Raw genomic sequence first — 20,538 nt, forward strand, 5'->3', positions numbered from 1 at the left:
GCTTTGCCGTGGGGAGCCGACGCGGGATGAAGAGCGCCTGAATCCCCAATCCTCGCGTGGCACGCTCGCGCCATTGCGGGTACGGATGGTGCCATCGGCCCCAAGAGGGCGCGACCTCTGTCGGCTTCAACGTCGCGACCGTCAGGGCGGGACAATGTGGCGTGCGGGAGCTTGACCTGTCATTGTTCTATTTGGCAGGTCTGTCGAGCGAGGTCGTGTGCTTTTCCCTGGTTCACGTACTTATCATGCGGAGAGTGACGTTATGCCCGCGGGATGGAGTTTCGTCACGAATGCTGACGGCTTGCGGACGGAGGCTTTTCTATTTGACAGGTCACTCTGCATCCTTGACTGATCCCTCAATACTGCCTATTCTGGGCTTTAGGCCCGGTCTACTATTGCCAGCTCAACCCCCACTGTCCTTCGTGTCAAGGCCTCGGGGCTCACTCGCTGGAATCCCTTTTACCCGTCACACTCACCGGCGTGCTTTTGTTGACAGGAGTTTCCTGGACTGGGGCCGCCTCTTCAGCATATGCCGTGGTGTCTTCAATCTTGGGGCTGTATGGTGTCAGCAAAAAAAGAACATCAAAAAAGTTGCGGACTGGGGGGGAGCATACTCTCGACGCTTGAGATGCAACCGCAAAGCATGTGTCGCAATGATAAGAAGGATCGCCGAGCCCAACGTGAACGGAAAACCCTTGGGATACCGAGGCGCCTCGACGGTCGGGAACACGAGCAAAGGCGTCCAAGCAGTGGACGACTGTGAAATAGCGTTGATGAGTACCAGGGTAAAGGACCGCTGCGCAGGCGATGAACGCAGCTGTGTGTTGACCCAGCCGTGGAAGACACTCGACATGGAGTAGGAGGCGTAGATGGTCGAGAAGGCGAACCACTTTGCAGACTCAGGAACGTCCCAAATAACGAGAATAATGAGACCGATAATGTTCCACACGTGGGCCATGGTAATGGCCCATGCGGGACCGAGGACCAGATCCGATGCAAAGCACACAAATAGAGTGTAGAAAATGCCCAGACCGGGTGCGATGGTACCAAGCTCGTTGACTCGCGCCGCAGAGTATCGACCCAGGCTCTTAATCCAGAGCAGAAAGGATCCGGAGCTTGTGTGGATTCCGGCATTCCAAAAGAGCACGTCGATGAGGATAATTGCCCAGAATTGCGGCTTCAGGAAAATCTGTTTGAGATCCTGAAGCTTGAGCTTGCCGTGAGATTCATGGCCAGCCCGCTGAAGACGACTCTCGCCAATCTTAATGTCCTGTTCCGTCAATACACGACGGTTCGGCTGATCGGGCGTGCCGGGGATGACAAAGTATCCGAGGATGCCAACGGGAATGGTGATGATAGCACAGATGATGTACATCCAGCGCCATCCTTCCAAGCCGTTGACACCATCAAGCCGCGCTGAGGCGCCAGCTTGGATGAGACCTGCGGTCAAGGTTCCGAGCGACAGTCCAGTGTAGAAGATGCCACCACGACGCGCAATCTCGTCGCCGCGGTACCATGCGCCGAGTACGTAATGGATCAAGGGGAAGAAGGCAGCTTCAAAAAAGCCCACAAGAAACCGGTACGCAGCAAGTTCGGAGAAGCCTTGGACGCGATATTGCAGCAGCGTGAAGATGCCCCAGCTTATGTCGAGGAAGGGGATCAACCAGTGCATGGGGATGTAGGTGACCAGGAAAAAGAATGGAATCTGCCCTGTGACGGCGCCAATAATGTAGAAGGTTTGCAATTGCACGAGCTCATTGCCGTGGAAGCCAAGGTCTTCCTTCAGGCCAGCCACATAGGCATTGTCTGTGTCCAGAGTCAGCATGCAATGCACATGAGTGGCGGACGAGCCTCTATTTACTCAGGTTGGACTGTAAAAATGTTAGCCAGTGAGATTCTATGAGTATGGTTCCTTCGATGGCAGAAATCAACACGTACCTGGTCAATGTACTTGACCCAGTAAGCCAGAACAGCGTAAGGGACGATGAGGGCATCGATTTTACGAATGAACTTGCGTTCTTCCTTGGTGTCCGTGTCGGAGTACCACCTGATATGGTACCACTTCTTGGCTGGAGGGCTAGCCATGATGTTTCAGATGTCAAGATATTCAAACTCTTGTTGCCGAAAAGGTATCTCTGTAAAGAGGTCTAGATCCCGAGAAAGCTGCATCACCTGCACAGCAATTCGGAAACACGGCGTCGCCCTTCTTATGATACCCTATGTTCATCAAACCCACGTGCGAAACAAGCATGTCACCACGCGACATCACTTCTATCCGACTCAACTAGCTTGTTCGCCATGCATCGAGGCGTCCTTGCGTCAACGACGAGCCAGGGTGGCAATCTTGAAGACATCAATCCAGCCAGTGGAGAGTTCATGATGATCTTTCCAGTCACCCACCAGCATCCTACTCCGGAGGTGTTGCCCAGCATTCGGGTCATGGCACCATCGAAGCAGAATTGATGTAAGCTTTCAAGGGCAACAGGAGTCGGGAGCTGCCCGACGTGAGAGCTACAAAGAAGCTGACACTGCCCAATCACTGAGGGATCAATTGAACGACGCACACTGGTCGCAGCCACCATGCAGGCAAGGTTCAGTGCAAATACGACTTTCTGAGCACCAACCTGCCAATGTGATTGCTAAGATGCCGAAAGTGATCCGTCGGAGATTATGGCGTGCGCTGTGTTGAGGTTCGGGGTGCGCCGAACCGGAGTCTGGGTGATGCGACAAGATGTGGGGGGGATGGCGTGCTCGGAGGTCACAGAGGTGAGACGACGCGGCGCGCGACGTCGGCGAGTCGAACGGCACTGCTACCGATGGCGAGCTTGGATGGGTCGATCTACAAGGTTCAGAGGGATCGGCATGGTAAAAGGGTGGTGTTTCGCGGGGTATGGGCTTCTTATCTAGTGATCGAGGTGCTATACTCCTTGACTTTGGCTTTTTTCATCACGACCAAGCACCGAATCTCTCTTGATTACCACGGAGAGCAACATCATTGGAACAATATGGGAGACTATCACGCTTCATCAGATAGTGGTGTCGAGGGTGTCGGTCCCGATGAGAAACCCCAGCCCGTGGCCGCGCATGTGAAACCGAGCCAGAGCTCGCCAGCCACGTCGTTTGAAGAAACGAAACGAAAGATTGATGCCATCGCCGAGTCGCTCTTCCAGCCACCAAACTACAGCAACCCAAGTCAGAAGCTCATAGATCGCTACATTGACGAGCCTCGAGAGCTTCGCGTGGCTGTCATTGGCGCTGGACTGAGTGGAACACTTTCTGGAATTCTACTACCAGTAAAAGTACCGGGTATCAAGCTCAGCATCTTTGAGAAGAACGCGGATGTGGTGAGTATACGCTTGAAAGAAGACAATTGACCTTGGCTGACCTGCGTCAGGGCGGAACTTGGTTCGAGAATATATACCCTGGTGTACGATGCGATGTTCCTGCACATGTTTACCAGGCGACTTTTGACCCCAATACGCAATGGTCGGAACAGTTCGCCCAGGGCGCCGAGATTCGCGACTATTGGCAGGGGCTCGCAAAGAAATACGACCTGTACAAGTTTCTGCAGCTGTCTCAGCGCGTTGAGGGCCTGAACTGGGACGACGTGAAATCCGAGTGGCAGATCAGTGTCCGGGACCTCAAGACAGACGTTCTGCGGACCGAGACGGCCGATTTTGTGCTCACAGCAATCGGTCGCTTCAACGCCTGGAAGCTGCCTGACTATCCTGGCATCAACGACTTCAAGGGAACCCTCCGACACGCCTCGAACTGGGACCCCGAATTTGATCCACGTGGGAAGAACATCGCCGTCATTGGCAACGGCGCCAGTGGCATCCAGCTCACCTCGCATCTCCAGCGCGTGGCTGGGCGACTCGACCATTATGCCCGAAACAAGACCTGGGTGACGGCCTCCTTTGCTGGTCATGATACTTCACTCGACCCGCTTCCAATCTCACAAGAGCAGCGTGATGCTTTCAAGCAAGACCCAGACACGTACCTGAAATACCGTAAGGAGCAAGAGGGCCAATATTACCGTGGGTTCAACGGCTATCTCAAGGGCCACGAGACGGTCGAATCTCAGCGCGAGTCCTTCAAGAAGGCCATGAACGACCGTCTGGCCAGGCGCCCTGATCTCGTCGATGCCCTCATTCCTGACTTTTCTCCTCACTGCCGTCGTTTAACACCGGGGCCCGGCTACCTCGAGGCTATCACGGCCGACAATGTTGACTATATCCGCACCAAGATCAAGCGCATCACTCCAACGGGCATTGAGACAGAAGACGGCCGCCATCGTGAGGTCGACGCCATTTTCTGCGCTACCGGCGCCAACGTCGACATGGTGCCCCCTTTTCCCATTATTGCCCGCGGCGAGGATCTCTCTCAAACCTGGCGCGAGGGTGGAAAGTACGGGTTTCCCTACACATATCTCGGTGCTGCGGCGCCTGACTTTCCCAACCTGCTCTTTGTCCACGGACCAGGTGGTTCAGGGCGATCAGGAACGGTGCCGCACAATGTGGAGAATCAGGTTGTCTTTTACGCGCGAATCCTGCGCAAGGCAGCGAGGGAGGGCATCCGCACGATTCAACCAAAGAAAAGAGCAGCAGAGCAGTACACCCAGTGGTCAGACGCCTTCTTTGCAACAACGGTGCTCTCGGAAGGGTGCAGCTCCTGGTACAACGGCGGCAAGCCGGGGGCCAGGATTCACGGTCTCTGGCCAGGCAGCGCATCGCTTGTGACCATGGTTCAGCGAGAGCCAAGATGGGAGGACTGGGAGTACGAGTACGTAGAAGAGAGCGGAGGCAACCCGTTCCTGTGGTACTTCGGAAAGGGCTGCACCAAAAAGGAATTGACAGAGGGGACCGATATGACAGACTATCTAGTGCGGGCGGACAAGGTTGACCTGAGAGATGTTCACGAAGGCTGGTACTCAGTGCCGTAGGCTCTGTTAGTCATCTTGAAGAATAAACTGAAACGTTCAAACCTCTATGCCTTCATCCCATAGTTGATGCCTCGTCTTCATCGATGCATCCCTTTACAGCCACGCGACCCCTGCCTATCCCTGATTGCGGTACCGGACTCCTGGGACATATTCGCGAAACGCCTCGAGCAAGCTATTGCTTCTAGCAAAATGCCATCATCGGACCTTTCATGTTGAGTCACCGGAACTCTCCGATCTCAGCTCATGCCATGCGACATATCGAACCCCAGTCTAAATGTGTCAATCACTTGACCTTCTCTAAGATGCAGTCCCTCTCGGCATCAGGAGCTCCAGAATCCCCGATCAGCCGGGTTCCCATCGGTTGGACCCTGCAGAAAATACATCACACCGTTTTGTGGAGACCACTCCGTTGCAGGGGGTTGGCGTTAGCTGCTGTCTGGACAGGGTGGTCGGCCATTACGTGCTGGTCCGGCGGATGTCGCAACCTCCCCGGTCTTGACTGCTCAACCTACTTTGGAACATGGCGGGACCGTAACCGGAACTGTCTCCGAATAGACGGGTCAACTGCCGTGGGTGCCCAACACGTGGGAGTCGTGGCCCGGGCGACCCTGATCTTTGGTGTCAAGCTCTGACAGCCTCCTAAACGCCCTGGGATAAAATCTAGGCGTCAGGACCGATTTTTTCATGTTGCCGATCACTGCGACTTCCATCTTTGTTTCTTCAAATCTATGCGCAAGATGTCTGACTCTCAGGAACTCCGCCAAGATCAGGTTGCTCCTCCCAAGGAGCAGCAGCACCCAGGTAGGCTGGGCAGATACGCCTTGAATGAAGCAGTCGTTCTAATCGTACATTGCAGTGAGATGGTACCGTTCGACCTTTTACAACATGACCATCCTGGGTCTCTGCAACTTCGCCGCGCCCGGCATCTGGGGAGCCATGAACTCCCTGGGTGCAGGTGGCGCTGCGTCTCCTAAGCTCGTCAACGCCGCCAATGCGCTGACGTTCTGTCTCATGGTCGTCTCGTGCTATTTCTCGAGTGTGATTGTCCACTACATCGGTATCAAGGGTGCTCTCATCTTCGGAACGTAAGACTGCGCACACTACTTCTTCGCGCGTTGACTTTTTTGCTTACACTGCCAGCGTTGGTTATGCGCCGTTTGCTGCTGGCCTCTACACCAACAACCGTTATGGCACCGAGTGGCTCATGCTTTTCGGCGCTGCAGTCTGCGGCATCTCGGCTGGTGTCTTCTGGATGGCGGAGGCTGCGATCGCCATTGCCTACCCTGAGCCATGGAACCGCGGCAAGGCCCTCGGCTACTGGCTGACCTACCGTCTCGGCGGACAGATCCTCGGCGGTGCGATCAACCTGGGTCTCAATGCTGATCGGGACCAAGCCGGCAGTGTCTCGTACACCGTTTTCATCATCTTCATTGCCATCCAGGCGGCTGGTCCATTTGTCGGGTTCTTCCTAAACAAGCCAAGCAAGGTCGAGCGCAGGGATGGCAAGAAGGTAAACTTGTCCATCGTCGAGAACCCGTGGTACGAGATCAAGGCTACGACAAAGAACTTCCTCAAGCCCAAATTCCTGCTTCTCCTCCTCTGGATTGGACAGGCTGTCTTTGCTGAGGCCGTGTACTTCACATACATCGCTCGTGAGTTCTTTGAGTGTCGAGGTTGCGCATCATAGCATCTAACAGGATGCAGTGTGGTTCTCTGTCCGCGCGCGTGCGCTGGGCTCTTTCCTGTCTGGTATCGTGGCCGTCATCTCCGGCAACCTTCTGGGTGTAAGTAAGGCCTGTGTACTCTTGACTGAACCAAGCTAACGGATGCAGCACTGGCTCGACCGCACCAAGATCCCTCTCAAGACGCGCTCCCGCGGCGCATTCTGGTTCATTGTCATCACCCAGGGTGCCTGGTGGACATGGGCTACCGTCATGGCCACCAGATTCCGCGAAAGCCGTCCTACCTACGATTGGAGCAGCTCCGGCTTTGGCGCTGCCTTTGGCGTCTACATCTTCCTGACGATTGGATTCCAAATCAACTACCTGTTCCTGTAAGTACTAGTCTCCTGCGGATCTCGGCAATCTCGCTAACAGATTAGCTACTTCTTCGTCACGAACCTGGCCGAAACCGAGGACCAGGTCATTCGCTACGCCGCTCTGCTCCGTGGTACCGAGTCCGCATGGCAGGCTGTCAGCTACGGCCTGACCTCCATTCCCGTCTTTGGCGAGATTGGTGGTATTTACATGAACTTCAGCCTGTGGGCTCTTGCTATTGGTCCCGCCTGGCTTGTTCTCAAGCACTTTGGTAACGGAGCCGAAAAGGGGATCCACCATGAGGCCCAGATCACTCAGGCAGGCGACGGCGCGGTGTCGAGCGAGACGCAGAGCGAGGACGGCGAGGGCAAGAAAGCCTTCGTTGGTGGGGAGAGCAAGGCTGGACTGAATTGATTTGGCTAACGACGCCGATCATAGCTGCAGGGTTGTCAAGGGGACGAGGGGTCGGAACCTGAAAGTTGGGGCTGGAGAATCGTCGGCGAACCTGCTTCGCCTCCGTGTTAGTTACCTTAGGATAGAGGACAAGTCAATTTTATCCAACCCAATCAAACCGATTCTATTAATTCTTATCATTCGATGTGGTACCAATTGCCTTTGTGGCCGGTGTGTGACTGGCCATTCGTTGATGATGCTCCTAGATGGACTAGCCCCCTTGTCTCGAATGATGCTCAACCCCACGCCTCGCGCATCTTTCCTTCCAGAAAGGAGATTCCGGCACTCGTATACCCCTGAACCGGCAGATGTGAATCGACAGTTATTTTACCGATCCTGCGGGCGACCTTGGACCCAACACGCGTCTAGACATGTCACCTTTGTGCCTAACATGGCGTCATCTGCATGGTCCGTTTACCAGTACCCGTGACTGTTTCGTCTGCCCGAAGATCGATAGCTTCGACGCCACCAAAGACGTCAGCGCACATGGAACCCCCACAGGTTTGTTATCTGGAACGTTACCTCTCGCGCTTGAGCTGTTCAAAACGAGTCCACGGAGGACTGACGCCACCCGGAGCTCCGATGGCACCATCGCCCCATTCATGCGGGGCCGGCGCCCGCCGGCCGATAATCGGGGCTGTTATCCATCGGCGTCGTCGGCGCAGCACGCGTCGTTCTGGCGTGGGCTAGTGCGTGGAAGCTCTGGAACATTGAATCGAGCGTGACGCGCTTTCCCTCGGCTGATCGTGAAGTCTTGTCGATCGTGTTCAAAACGTCAGTGTTCGCAGATTTACCCCCTCGACATCACACGTTCTGCATTGCCTTGACAGTCGTTCGATTACTGCCAGTCCCAGTCGCATCTATAGTCACGTTGGTATCCTATCGCAGATACTCACGAGAACATCCAAACGAAAATCATCATGGGCGACGCCAACATTTCCCAGCCCTCCGGGGCCACCCCAAAGAAGAGCCTCATCGTCAACGCCTTTGTCGAGATGTGCAGTGGTCACCAGTCCCCCGGTCTCTGGCGCCATCCTGACGATCAGTCTCACAACTTCAACTCGACAAAGCATTGGGTCGACCTCGCGAAGCTCCTCGAGAAGGCAAAGTTCCACGGAGTCTTCATTGCCGATGTCCTGGGTGGCTACGACGTCTACAACAAGACGCTCGAGCCCGCCATCACGTCTGGGGCGCAGTGGCCTGTCAATGAGCCATTGGCGGTGGTGTCAGCCATGGCGGCTGCGACGGAGAGCATCGGGTTCGGTGTTACAGTGTCCACGACCTATGAGCAGCCATACCACCTGGCGAGGAGACTCGGAACATTGGATCACCTAACGGGAGGACGGTGAGTCTGGCTTGTTTCCCGCGAAAGTAGAGAAGGTGCTGACGATAGTTCCGCAGTCTCGGTTGGAATGTTGGTGTTCTCCTGCCCACAAGTCTGACGAGCCTTCAACTGACGTGTGCAGATCGTCACCAGCTACCTCGACTCGGCCGCGAAGAACATGGGCCTCACCGAACAGCCCCAGGTATGCATCCCTGCCCATAGAACGACATGAGCCCACTGACACCTCCAGCACGACGACCGCTACGCCCAAGCGGAAGAGTACATCCGCGTAGTCTACAAGCTCCTCAACTCCTCCTGGCGCACCGACGCCGTGGTCCTCGATCGCGCTCGCGGCATCTACACCGACCCCGCGCTCGTCCGCCCCATCAACCACGACGGCCGCTTCTTCAACGTCCCCGGCCCGCACATCACCCAGCCCTCGCCGCAGCGGACGCCCCTGCTGCTGCAGGCGGGCGCCTCCCGTGCCGGCAAGCAGTTCGCCGCGCAGCACGCCGAGGCCATCTTCGTGTCGGCGCACGCGCCCGCCGTGTGCGCCAAGAACGTGGCCGAGATTCGCGCGCTCGCCGAGTCGGGCTACGGGCGCAACGGCAAGGATATCAAGGTGCTCGCGCTCGTGACGCCCATCCTCGGGCGCACGGAGGAGGAGGCGCAGGCCAAGCTCGCCGACTACAGGCAGTACGCGTCGCTCGAGGGCGCGCTGGCGCTGTTTGGCGGGTGGACGGGCATCGATCTCGGGCAGTACGGCGACGAGCAGGAGCTGCGCCAGGTCGAGAGCAACGCCGTGCGGTCGACGGTGGAAGGGTATGCGCGATTCTCGCCCGGCACGGCCAAGTGGACCAAGCACACGATTGCTGAGCATGTGAGCATCGGCGGCAATGGGCCTGTGCTTGTCGGTACGGCGGAACAGGTGGCTGATGGTCTGGAGACTTGGGTGCGGGAGGCGTATGTCGATGGCTTCAGCTTTGTGAGTTGCCACAGCGGATGCTTGATGAATACAGTCGCTGACCTTGCCAGGCCTATGTTCTCTTTCCCCAGTCCTTCGAGGACATCATTGAGCTGCTGCTGCCCGAGCTGCGCAAGCGCGGCCTCTTCTGGGACGACTACGCCGTACCGGCGGGCACATACCGCGAGAACTTCTACCGACGTGAGGGCCAGAAGCAGCCTCTGGACGAGCATGTCGCGGCGTCTTACCTGTGGAAGGAGGGCGTATCAGCAGAGGAGGCTGTCATCCCGGCAGAGCCCTCGACGCCAAAAGTAGACGGATAGAAAACACGCGTAGACAAAAAGACACACCGAGTCATGATTTGAACAAGTAAATTCGAGAAATGTCTATGAAAATGACGGCTTAGATCAAGTTCGTGATCCCAAGCGGTCTGTCAGCTCCGTAGAGCTGTACCAAAACTTTGTGTGAGCCGTTTCTGCAACTAAAAATGGTCACTGGCTGCCTCGCACCTCCCTACCTCTCTCGTCACGTCTTGCTTAAAAGCTCTTAACCTTCTGCATACTGCCCTCCTCCAGAAGCGCCTTGTGCATGTCGAAGCTGTTGAACAGCAGGTGTGGCTCGTGGCCCCAGCCCTTCTTGAGGCACTCAAACTCGGCCTTGTCGAGGTAGCGCTCCAGGATGGGTTGGTATACGGGGTGGGCGCACTTCTTGATGATGACTCTCGCCCTCTCGCGGGGGCTGAGACCACGCACGTCGGCGAGACCGTTCTCCGTAACGATGACGTCGAGGTCGTGTTCCGTCTGGTCGACGTGCGTGCACATGGGCACGATACAGCTGACACCGAGAGGGTCGGTCTTGGAGGGCCTTGTACTGGGGGTGTGCATGATGGAGTACTTGGAACTGCGGAGGAAGTCGGCGCTGCCTCCGAGACCGTTAAGCATACGGCTGCCCATGACGCAGGTCGAGTTGGCGTGCGCATACATGTCAACCTCGACAGGGGTGTTCATGCCAATGACACCAAGGCGGCGGATAATTTCAGGTGAGTTGGACACTTGTTGGCTGCGGAGAAGGAGCTTGCCGTGGTAGTCCTCCCAGTTGTCGTAGAAGCGGCGGAAGCCATCGGGAGAGAAACGGATCGACGTAGCAGTGGCAAAGTCAAGGCGCCCAGAATCGAAGAGGTCGAGGAAGGTGTCCTGGATGACCTCGGTCCAGACCTTGAGGTTCTTGAAGTTGGATTCGGAGAGGCCACCAATGACGGCGTTGGCAATGTTGCCAATACCAGACTGCAGAGGCAGCAGGGACGCGGGGAGTCGGCCGCGCGAAACCTCGTGCTCGAAGAACTCAATCAAGTTGTCGGCGATAGCTTTGCTGCCGGCATCGGCGGGTGTGTTGGGGGATGTCTGGTCTTGGTAATCGGACTCGATGATACCCACAACCTTTTCCGGGTCAATGGGAATGGATGTGGAACCGATTCGGTCCTCGACACCCATGATAAGGTAAGGCTTGCGCTTGGGGGGGAGCTCAGTCATAGTGATGTCGTGCAGGCCCTCAAAGCTGGGCAGCGATGTGTTGACCTCGATGATGATCTTGTTGGCCATCTGGATGAGCTCGGGCGTGGCACCGACGGACGCACCTGGAACGATGCTACCGTCTTCCATAATGTCGGTCGCTTCGACGACGACAACGTCGAGCTTGTCGTTTGGCCTGTCTTTGGTGTAGAAGCCGTACATGAGATCGACGGGGAACATGGACAGGTGCTTATCGAAGAATGAAATGCGACCCTCGTTGATGCCCTTGGCGATGGACTTGCCAACCTGGTGGGGGCTTCGGCGGTCAATCATGTCGAGACCAGCCCAACGGTCTTCCGTCTCAGCACCGGATGAGGCGCCCACGAATAGTGAGTACTTGAGCTTTCCCTGCAGGTTGTTCTGCTCGACATGATCGGCGAGGTAGGTGGGCATCTTCTTGGGATAGCCGACACCGGTGAAGCCAGACCAGCCGATGTACGCGCCATTGGGGAAGTGCTGTAGCAGCTTATCGGGTTGGGTCAGCTTCTTGAGCATGGAAGGGCGGCGCACGCGGGCCTTGAGGGCCGCCGAAGCGATTGGTGAGGCCATTGGCGCTGTGCGACTGGCTTTCCAGTTGTTCAGTGGTGGAGGGGAGAGGGGGGTTGTCAGTCGGAGCAAGCTGTCCGCGAAGGTCGACCAGCAGCAGCTTCCAACGGGCAATCCGACAGGCAGCAGACGAGCTATTCGGCAGAGTTGAACGAGAAAGGAACGAAGAGGCGCTCCGGGACAGCCGCCAAGTGGGAACGAAGCAAGCTTTATATTGTGGTTGTTGCTCAGGGCGCCATCAGCCCACTTCCAAAGACCTGTGACGTATTGGTGCTGTCGACGGGCAGCTGGCGGCCGGGTGCTGAGCCCAGGCAACTCGAAGGGAGGCCCCGGATATCACTCAATTGACCAATCATGATGTTGTCTTTCGAGGGTTGCATCGCCCAGGGACGTGTCGCCAGGTGCCAAGATGACCCGGCTAAGCAAGCGGGGGTTAGAGCTCTGAAGGCGGGCTTGAGGGAGCTCCAGCGCATTAATTGACAGGCGGGTCTTTTTTGAAACATCCGTAGATGCGAGCAGCTTTCTCGGTTCAGCTCGGCCGGACGAAGCTCGGCGAGCTGGGGTTGGCTGAGCTGGCCAAGGTCCCCACTGTTCCCGGTGGTCCGGACGAGCGGTGCTGTGCTTGGGCCGTGGCTGTTAGGCTCGCTCGAGATCGCGATAGTGGCGGTCCCAATGTCGATGATATTGGTGGTGTTGTCGATGGCAAGATTATGGTGTTTTGGGTCCCTACCTGAGGTGCCTACCTAAGGTAGGGACCTAGGTAGGTAAGGTAGGCAGGAACAGTCGCCCTCAGCCACGCTGACCGAGACTGTGGCGCTCCGCGACTTGACCGAGACGGTCCAGCTTACCGGCCTCTCCACACCGACAAGGAGGTCCGTGTTGTCGCTTTGGATGGTCACTCACCCTTGGCCTTTGGTGGAGTCTCATATCACTATTCGTATCCCAGAGGTTGGTTGCGCAGCTCACTGGCTCCATCTTGATTCTCGGTTGTGACACGCAACAGATCAACAGCTACCTTGCTTGTACGAGTTCTCCTTCCAAAATGCTCGCCGAAGGAGGCGCAGGCAGCTGATTTGAATCATTGTTCGCCTTCGATTCCCGTCTGTTGGGCAGGAATTTTCGAGCACCGGTCTAGAGGGGAGCTTAGAGGAGGACGACTCAAGCGGTTTTGGAACGGTCTGTAGCCCACTGATGGAAGTAATCCAGTCGCTCTGGTGTTTTCTCCTGAGAATTAATCCTTTGTCACTCGTCTTCCAGGCACTTTCAGAGAGAAATCGTGATACCCTTCAAACCCCAGCCCATCAGATCTCGCTATCGTAATACTCCGTGACTGCATCAATCCAACGCCAGAGTCGCTTATCGGCCACAAACCGTGGGTTCATCTTGGCAGCAACTGCCAACTTCTGAGCTAACGCAAGTCTCTCAGCGCCAACTGCGCCGAAGTACTCCTGCTCCCGCCGACGGATCTCGCTTTCAGCCTCGTCGTCATCTGCTAGCGCACCGGCCAGTATGATCGCATCGTGGCTCGTTGCTCGTGCTGCCAAAAGAGCTGGCAGACTACTGGTGTCGTCCGCGTCTTCTCCAGGAGTCCTGGGTTCCCAGACAAGCGCGCAGAGGGCCTCCAGGTGGTTGTAATCTTGTAATGCATCCAGGTTCACCAAGCGCATGAACCGTGAGACCATCTGGCCGACCATCCAGAGGTCGGGCTCGATTACATACCCACCGATCTCCCTGTTCTCGGTCTCGAAGCCGAAGCGGAAGGCACTTACCAGGGACGAATCCAACACCAAGTCCCTAGGGTGTGGTAGGCCCGGAGTGGCGAGAAGTTGGGCTGGCGGGCCAGTAGAGGCAAACGCCCAGTCGATGACACACGTTATGTTCAGGTCATCGTCTACGAACAGATTCTGGACGCTGATGTCGTGGTGATGAAGGGGGAAGCCAGGAGCTGATTGACTGACAGGACGGGCCATGCAGGGGATGATAGAGTCCCGAAGAAGCTGGCTCGCGAGGCAATACTGTAACCGATTGGTGTTAGACTCCACTAATCCCCCAAGGGCCGCGAAGTCATTCCAGCGATCAGTGGCGGTGTAGTACTTGGCGAAGTTGGGGTATTCTTGTGGGACGGGAATAGGCGCACGAAGGATATGGTGGCCCATTGGAAGCTGCTCGGCATGAAGATGAAGGGCTGCGGCGAGGGAGGAGTAATAGTCTGCTTCCTGATGAAATGGACCGTGCGGGATATCCTCAATCGTTTCCCGGTCTTCTAGAACGTGCCCGGGAGAAAGACATTCGTCGACGTAATAATCTTTTTCGCCTTCAAAGAGCAACCCAATGGTCGGAAAGCGGAGACCGAATAATTGGCTAGCGTAGCATCCAAGCTGGCGCATGATATTTTTCTGCTGTTCGTTCGTCAAAACTCGTGGAAGCATCGCAGAACTGCTCTGTCCAGAAGGTTCATGGGTACGTGTTCGCCAGTCGTACTTCGCAAGGGGATGACCGGGAGCCTTGCTCATTAGGATGAATGGGATGCCGATGTCATTTTCGCAGGTGGGGCTAACGACCGTAAGCTCAAGAGACTGACTGGCTTGGAGCTTCAAGAAGATACCTGTAATGAAAAACTTCTGGTACAGGAATAGAAGTGTGCTCTCTGACGTATTTGAGGGTAGCAACCTCGCTAGCTAGGAGACGCCCGGTGAACCCTTGAGTGGCAGCGTAGGATGAGCAGGGCGCCCGAAACACCCATTCGAGGCCATCGTCAAACTCAAGAAATATAGCCCAGTTTGAAGCGCCCGCTTTGGGGATTTGAGAGCCCTTGCAGGTACACGGTCGGTGTCGGAGCCGTTCCGCTAGCCTGAGAAGGTGCCAGAGGCTGAAGTCGGCGTGAAAGAAGATGTTCTCTTTTCGGCTCATAGTAGGCTTCTTGCCTGGCATGTCAGATCGGTAGCAGAGGTCTTGTCAGGTATTCAGAGCTGCTGAGCTACCTAGGCTTGGATACCCAGAGACTTAGCGTAAGAACCCAAACCCGCCCAAAACCCATTACTTCACTAGGTACCTAAATGAGTTTTGGGCTAAATGGGCTACCCAAAAAGAAACCCAAAACCCAAATAGGTGGTGGAGCCTGGGTATTTTTGGGTCTGGCGATATAGTAATGTCATTATATACCTGTTAGAGTGCCTTATACACTATCAAGAGGGGAACAAAAAAAACGAGACTCTATTAATACTGCAACTACTATAACTACTATTTTTACAAGATATTAGCACTATAATACCCCTAAAAAATCCAAGATCATTAGTATAGCCGATTTCCTAAATTCTCAAAAAATTCCCTATATTAAAAAAACGTCCTTTTGACTACGATAGCGCCTCGGAAAGCCGAGGGTAGCAGCCCGATTAACGGGTTAGTAGGTAGTAGGTAGTGGTTGTGGAGTCTCGATTTTTTTGTTCCCCTCTTAACCATCTAACGCCCCTATTAGTACGATATCCTAGGGGCTAGAAACAGGCACGGGCCATATATAGACCCCAGCTTCTACCCAGAGAGAACCCATAGGTTAAACTGCCCGGGTTAACCCAAATACCTAGATAAACTCTATGTGATATAGTCGTGGCCGCGGGGACCGGTGATCTCATATCTCAAACGCTCAATTCGAGGAATTATATTAAGATACCTTCTCCTAAGATATTAGGGGGTACATGGGAATTCTTTATATATCATAGTTTCTAGTCATGTGACTAAGGATCATCCGGGCTGGTGATCGGGGTTCCGTGATCACCGTGCTGTGATCCCCTAGCGTTACTCGCATCCGGAACATTACATGTTCACCTGGCCTTCTAGCCTTTTACAAGCTTCGTCGGTGACGAAGCCAAAGACTTATTTTCCAGCGTGCACCTCGATTATCAATCTCTCAACCCTTGATTGCGAGGCCCTTATGGGCTGCATATTGCAGTTGAATGACATCTTCTGCAATGGGTTAAAATATCCAGGCGACGGCTACTACACGAGAGTTGTCATCGCCAAGAGACTAATTTTCTCCCGAGGCAGCTGGGCAGGTCCAAATGCCCTCCCGTTAAGTCAATTCAGCTCTATTTTACGAGATGACCCTTCTCGGTATGATTCATTGCATGTTGCGTTGTGCAGGTCCTGGGAGGATTGGGCCGCTTGCGCCAAAATACGCTCAATAAAGGGTCAGTTCTCCTTCCGCTTATCCATGCCGCAAGCTTTAAGGAACATCTGCGGTCTGTTTCGGCCCGTACTTCGGTAGGGAATGTCCATTGCCGTTGATGCCCCGTGCTTAAGCTCTCCATCTGCGCCTCACAGCTACAGCGACAATGGCATGTTGCCAAGGACACTGCCACTGATTGAGATGCGGAATCGGCCGCTTCTGGGTATTTGGGCTTCTTCCACCAAGGGCAATGGCATGTAATAAAAGAAATCATCACATTTTGATATTGGTCTGACTGCGGTTATTTTCGGGTAGCCTCCAATCATCGAGCTGAAGTTTCTCCTGGGGCCTTTTAAAGATCACAAAGCCTTCATACCAGGAGGACTTTGATGGCAACCAAGACAGCCAAGACATTTATTCACCTGTTACCAACGATCTTACACAGCCATATCCCAAGCACAATGAAGCTCTCTCTTGCCATCGCCTTCCTCTCCATCGGCGCTGCTGTGGCCGTCCCTGCTTTGAAAACGCTCGATATGGGCTCCGTGGCATTCTCTGCCGCAGGCATGCGGCACCTCTTGCAGCTGCAACTCTGTCAATAAGAAACGTTACTGCATGCAATTTTCTTACAGCCCCCACACGTGTAACATGATTGGCCCCTTCGGAAAGCGCTAGTTTCGACGTAAAATATCCTTCTGGAATGCCCTCAGCCACTCAGCCACTGCTGATAATTTCAGAATTTCCATCTATATCTACGCAATACCCAACAGACAGTGCTCTGTTATCAGCTGGGATTCTCCGTAGTTTAGAGGCAGATGCACATGTCAAGGAAATGATGAGATGAAAACTAGCCCCTCATCAGGCCGAATTTGAAGTACTGACCTGACAGTATGAATCTGATCAAATTTCATTTACCAGTACCATAGGTGCCCGTCATAATGAACTGCTTCAAGACCAATCCAGCCCACCGAAATGTCAATGATTTACTGAGTGGTCGCTTGCGACTTCGGCAATAAAAGTATGCCAAAGGTGATACCCGCAGATTTAGTCCAAGAATATGGTGGAAGCTATTTGCAATCTGTCGAATTTAACTCAATCAAAGGTTCGAAGCACGTGGAAGCATTTTAATAGCTGGGGAACTTGGTGGTTCACCCTGCTCTTTCATGTCTTGGCCCACATTCACTCGCCGCTGAAGCATTTGGCGCTTCACACCAGGTCTTTTTCTCTACGGCAGCACTTTCATCTTTCGTCTTTGACCCTTGTCCTGTTGCAAATCATCATGATGTCTCATCGATCAAGAGCGAAGGTCCAGACGATTTCTGGGCGAGGCACGCAGGCTGCGGATGCTGCCAGGGTCGTCTTTGTTCGGCAAACTGATATCTCCAAGCCTGGATGAATAACTACAAAAACCGAAAATAACCAGATCACGTCGTGTCACTTACTCCTGCTTATTGCCAACCACCACACACACTTAACACAGATATCTTATATTCTACTTCAAACATCGAGCTTACCAAAGCTTAGCCAGAAAGACCTTGCTCGACGATCGGATCTTCCCTAGTATGCAGAACTCTCGAGCCTCAACCGGCATCATAGACGGGCCGTATCGTCCTCAGAGGTATGGCCCCGGTGAGCGCTCACCCTGTATTCGTCCATCACGGTTTCGAGCTTCAGGTGCCTTCTCATCATCGCCATTGTCGGGCATGGTTTCCACATTCCAAAACAGATCAGATCAAGACACAGGCTTGATCGCACCACAGCCGTCGCTTCTGCTGGCTCGTGAGAGCGCCGACGATGTAGGGTCTTCTTCAGACTCTGCCACTTCGACTACCTGCCCGACGGCCCTTCAGAGTAGTACGGATGGCTTATTTGAACAGTTCCAAAGCCCAAGTTCCGTTTATCACGCTACGCCACTGCCGCAGGCCAGGATCAACCGCACCGACACTCTCCTCTCAGACTTTGAGTCTCACAGCGGCCATACGCCAGCCTGGAGGCCTGTGCAGCTGGGAGAGCTCCAACCGCGGACTACGACATGCTTTCGTCCTAGCAACGCCATTGCCGGCCTCGTCAACCCTCACCAAGACCCATGGGAGGTGGCCCGCCTCAAGGCCCAACACGGCATCTCGGTCAAATACCGCGGCGACCCAAGCCTCCCGGGCAATCACAGCGCCGCCATTCCCGACGCAGAAAACTGTTCCTTCTGGATCATCGACCTGCCTCCGGACGTGACACACAACCAGCTCCTCCGCTGCATCCGCAACACGGGCCGCGTGCATGCTTGCGTCATCAACCCGCCCGACCCGCGCAACCGACACTATACTGCAGCCGCCAAGATTGTCTTCTTCGACCTCTGGGCCGCTGACAAGTTCATGAGCGACACATTCTTCTGGGGCTTCATTGTCGGTACCCATTGCGCCCGCGTCAAGCGAAATCGCATCAAGTCGGCGCCGCAGCCGCACGCGGGGGATCGGAGCCGTGTGCTCATCATCGAAGGGCATCCGAGTTTTGTGAATGCCCGAGAGCTAACGCGGTATTTCGACGGAAAGTTCCAGTATCAGGTTGACAGTGTCATTGATGTGTATCGCACTGAGGATGTCGGCATCGTTGAGTACAGGTTTGGGAGTTATCGCTGTCAGGCGCAGACGGCGCGCATGGCGATCGAGACGGAGCACATGGGCTCAGGCAGCAGTGGGCTTGTGTACGATGTTTTCTTTGGCCGTGATCCTTGCGATGTGAAGATTGGGAGCTTCTTGCGGTTTCCTGGATTTTGACCTGACGAAGATACCTGGGCGGATTTGCTGGCAGCCTCTGCCGTGAATGATGATAAATCTTGGTTGAAGGAACTAAATGATGATGAGGAGATTGCAGCATGTTTCAGTGCAGAAAGATCCATTGCGCTACTTTATATTCCGTACACAGCCAGGCATGAGGTGGTGCTTTTTGCACGAGAGACGAGTGAAGTTGCAATCTTGAACTCTTGATAACTTTCCTTCGTTTAAGTATCGCCGCTGCCAGCTGTCGTTAAGCTTGGAGGAAGCTGCGACCAGCTGTCGTGATAGCAGAGATTGATTGGCGGAATCGACCCCACCATTCTTGTACCAATTGGATGATGGAATGTGGTGGCAATTGAACCTCAAGAGCCCAACTTCATACCTCGCGTCGTTTCGTCAACCCGCTTTGGCTGCCCTCTGATCCGACTTCATGGCAGTCAATATGCCGAAAGAGGCCTTCACTGCATCCGCCTCTGTAGAGATGTCGGTTCCGGATCTCCCGGCCACAATCTCAGTACCGGCGACAGAAGAGACTGCCTCTCATACTGGCCATTCAGCGTCGGAGCATGGGTTCACGGTCTTCACAAATGATGACTTATCGCAAGATCTGGAGATCCTGACACTCGACGGTGGGGGATCGGACTCTGCCCACGAGCTTCATATGGTCCCTGGCCCGCCACCTCCTGTGACTAGCTCAGAACGAGTCGCCGCCGACGGCAACCTCACGATCCTGTCGAAACGGACTGAGAGACAGCGGAAGAGGCTTGAAAAGAAGGCCAGCAAACGCCCACCAAAAAGCATCGGTACTGGCCTCTTCCCGCTCCCGGGCGAACTCCTCCTGAGCATCTTCGCACATCTTCGGCCCAGCGATCTCCTTCGTCTGCAGCATACTTGCACATCCATGCGTAAGTACCTGCGCACCTGGGAATCCGTCCTTGTCAAAGAAGTCATCGCCCGCCGATATGCTTGTCTTGAGCCATGTCTCAGGCTGCCAGCCCTGATGAAGGACATTGACCCTTCCATCCACCCAGCACTGCTTCACCCCGAACGTCAAGGCGGCATGGGCATCCACAAAAAGTTTCAGCACGTTCTGCCCGCCGACCCAACGTGCATCTGCACGTGTCTCACCTGCATCCTGCGCTGGAACTCTCTCTGTCTGGTCGTCGACTTTGCGCACTGGCAGCCAAACCTCGACTCGGGCACGCCCATCCCCATGATCCCCCGTGGCAAGTTCCCCGTCTGGAACGAGGATCTCGTCGCCGAGAACGCCAAAATTGTTCAGAGAGCCTTGGTCTCACCTCTGTGGTATGCTCGCGTGCTGGAAGTCCATCTCAACTCTACAACAAGATCTATCCGCCGCCACGCTGCCAACCAGGGCAACCGGCGGCGGCGATTCAGAATGGCAAAGGAGGACGAAATGTCCGGCACGGACGAGTTCCTGCAGCGCAGCGGGCCGCCGACGATGGACTTTCCGTTCCACAGGGACAATTATTACATGCTTGAGTCCTACCTCCCGAACAGGGGATGGAGTTCCGACCTGGAAAGGTGGTTGTACATGCCAGACTGGCATGAGAGAGACTTGCACTGGGTGTCGGAGCGATGGGGAGACAAATCAAGCACTGATAAAAGCTCAACCACGCAGCAGGCTACCGATCAAGGAGGTACTGGAACGGACGCAACAGAGAATCAGTCTTGCAACAGTGCAACTATTCCAGCTCTCACCCAACCCACTGAGAATGCCCACCAACCTTCAGAGCTACAAAAATAGTCCA

The 20,538-nt window shown here is 54.9% G+C and overlaps 8 protein-coding genes across 8 annotated transcripts; 5 read left to right on the plus strand and 3 right to left on the minus strand.

Moving 5' to 3' along the window:
• Positions 1–440: 440 nt before the first annotated feature.
• Positions 441–2,085, minus strand: VDAG_07862 (vitamin H transporter; the record flags this gene model as incomplete). The annotated part of the gene is made up of 3 exons (XM_009652628.1): positions 441–555; positions 615–1,853; positions 1,952–2,085. The coding sequence occupies 3 exons, from the start codon at positions 2,083–2,085 to the stop codon at positions 441–443; spliced, it is 1,488 nt and encodes a 495-aa protein (XP_009650923.1).
• Positions 2,086–3,005: 920 nt separating this feature from the next.
• Positions 3,006–4,942, plus strand: VDAG_07863 (4-hydroxyacetophenone monooxygenase; the record flags this gene model as incomplete). Its single annotated transcript, XM_009652629.1, has 2 exons — positions 3,006–3,344; positions 3,395–4,942. 2 exons carry the CDS (start codon positions 3,006–3,008, stop codon positions 4,940–4,942), a joined length of 1,887 nt encoding a protein of 628 aa, XP_009650924.1.
• Positions 4,943–5,679: 737 nt separating this feature from the next.
• On the plus strand, positions 5,680–7,503 carry VDAG_07864 (DUF895 domain membrane protein; the record flags this gene model as incomplete). Its single annotated transcript, XM_009652630.1, has 7 exons — positions 5,680–5,743; positions 5,799–6,027; positions 6,083–6,594; positions 6,647–6,726; positions 6,775–6,995; positions 7,200–7,359; positions 7,417–7,503. 7 exons carry the CDS (start codon positions 5,680–5,682, stop codon positions 7,501–7,503), a joined length of 1,353 nt encoding a protein of 450 aa, XP_009650925.1.
• Positions 7,504–8,351: 848 nt separating this feature from the next.
• On the plus strand, positions 8,352–10,042 carry VDAG_07865 (pristinamycin IIA synthase subunit A; the record flags this gene model as incomplete). The annotated part of the gene is made up of 4 exons (XM_009652631.1): positions 8,352–8,776; positions 8,909–8,957; positions 9,006–9,740; positions 9,791–10,042. The coding sequence occupies 4 exons, from the start codon at positions 8,352–8,354 to the stop codon at positions 10,040–10,042; spliced, it is 1,461 nt and encodes a 486-aa protein (XP_009650926.1).
• A 34-nt stretch (positions 10,043–10,076) lies between these two features.
• VDAG_07866 (acetyl-CoA hydrolase) lies at positions 10,077–11,956 on the minus strand. The gene has a single exon (XM_009652632.1). The coding sequence runs from the start codon at positions 11,834–11,836 to the stop codon at positions 10,256–10,258; it is 1,581 nt and encodes a 526-aa protein (XP_009650927.1). The 5' UTR covers positions 11,837–11,956; the 3' UTR covers positions 10,077–10,255.
• Positions 11,957–13,022: 1,066 nt separating this feature from the next.
• On the minus strand, positions 13,023–14,794 carry VDAG_07867 (uncharacterized protein). Its single transcript, XM_009652633.1, has 2 exons — positions 14,439–14,794; positions 13,023–14,386 (listed from the first exon to the last, which is right to left on the minus strand). Exons 1-2 carry the CDS (start codon positions 14,762–14,764, stop codon positions 13,135–13,137), a joined length of 1,578 nt encoding a protein of 525 aa, XP_009650928.1. The 5' UTR covers positions 14,765–14,794; the 3' UTR covers positions 13,023–13,134.
• Positions 14,795–17,557: 2,763 nt separating this feature from the next.
• VDAG_07868 (uncharacterized protein) lies at positions 17,558–18,766 on the plus strand (the record flags this gene model as incomplete). Its single annotated transcript, XM_009652634.1, has 1 exon — positions 17,558–18,766. The coding sequence occupies one exon, from the start codon at positions 17,558–17,560 to the stop codon at positions 18,764–18,766; it is 1,209 nt and encodes a 402-aa protein (XP_009650929.1).
• Positions 18,767–19,208: 442 nt separating this feature from the next.
• VDAG_07869 (uncharacterized protein) lies at positions 19,209–20,534 on the plus strand (the record flags this gene model as incomplete). The annotated part of the gene is made up of 1 exon (XM_009652635.1): positions 19,209–20,534. The coding sequence occupies one exon, from the start codon at positions 19,209–19,211 to the stop codon at positions 20,532–20,534; it is 1,326 nt and encodes a 441-aa protein (XP_009650930.1).
• Between the last annotated feature and the right edge of the window lie 4 nt (positions 20,535–20,538).

The sequence above is a fragment of the Verticillium dahliae genome, genomic scaffold, assembly GCF_000150675.1.
Source record: "Verticillium dahliae VdLs.17 supercont1.18 genomic scaffold, whole genome shotgun sequence".
Classification (NCBI taxonomy): Eukaryota; Fungi; Ascomycota; class Sordariomycetes; order Glomerellales; family Plectosphaerellaceae; genus Verticillium; species Verticillium dahliae.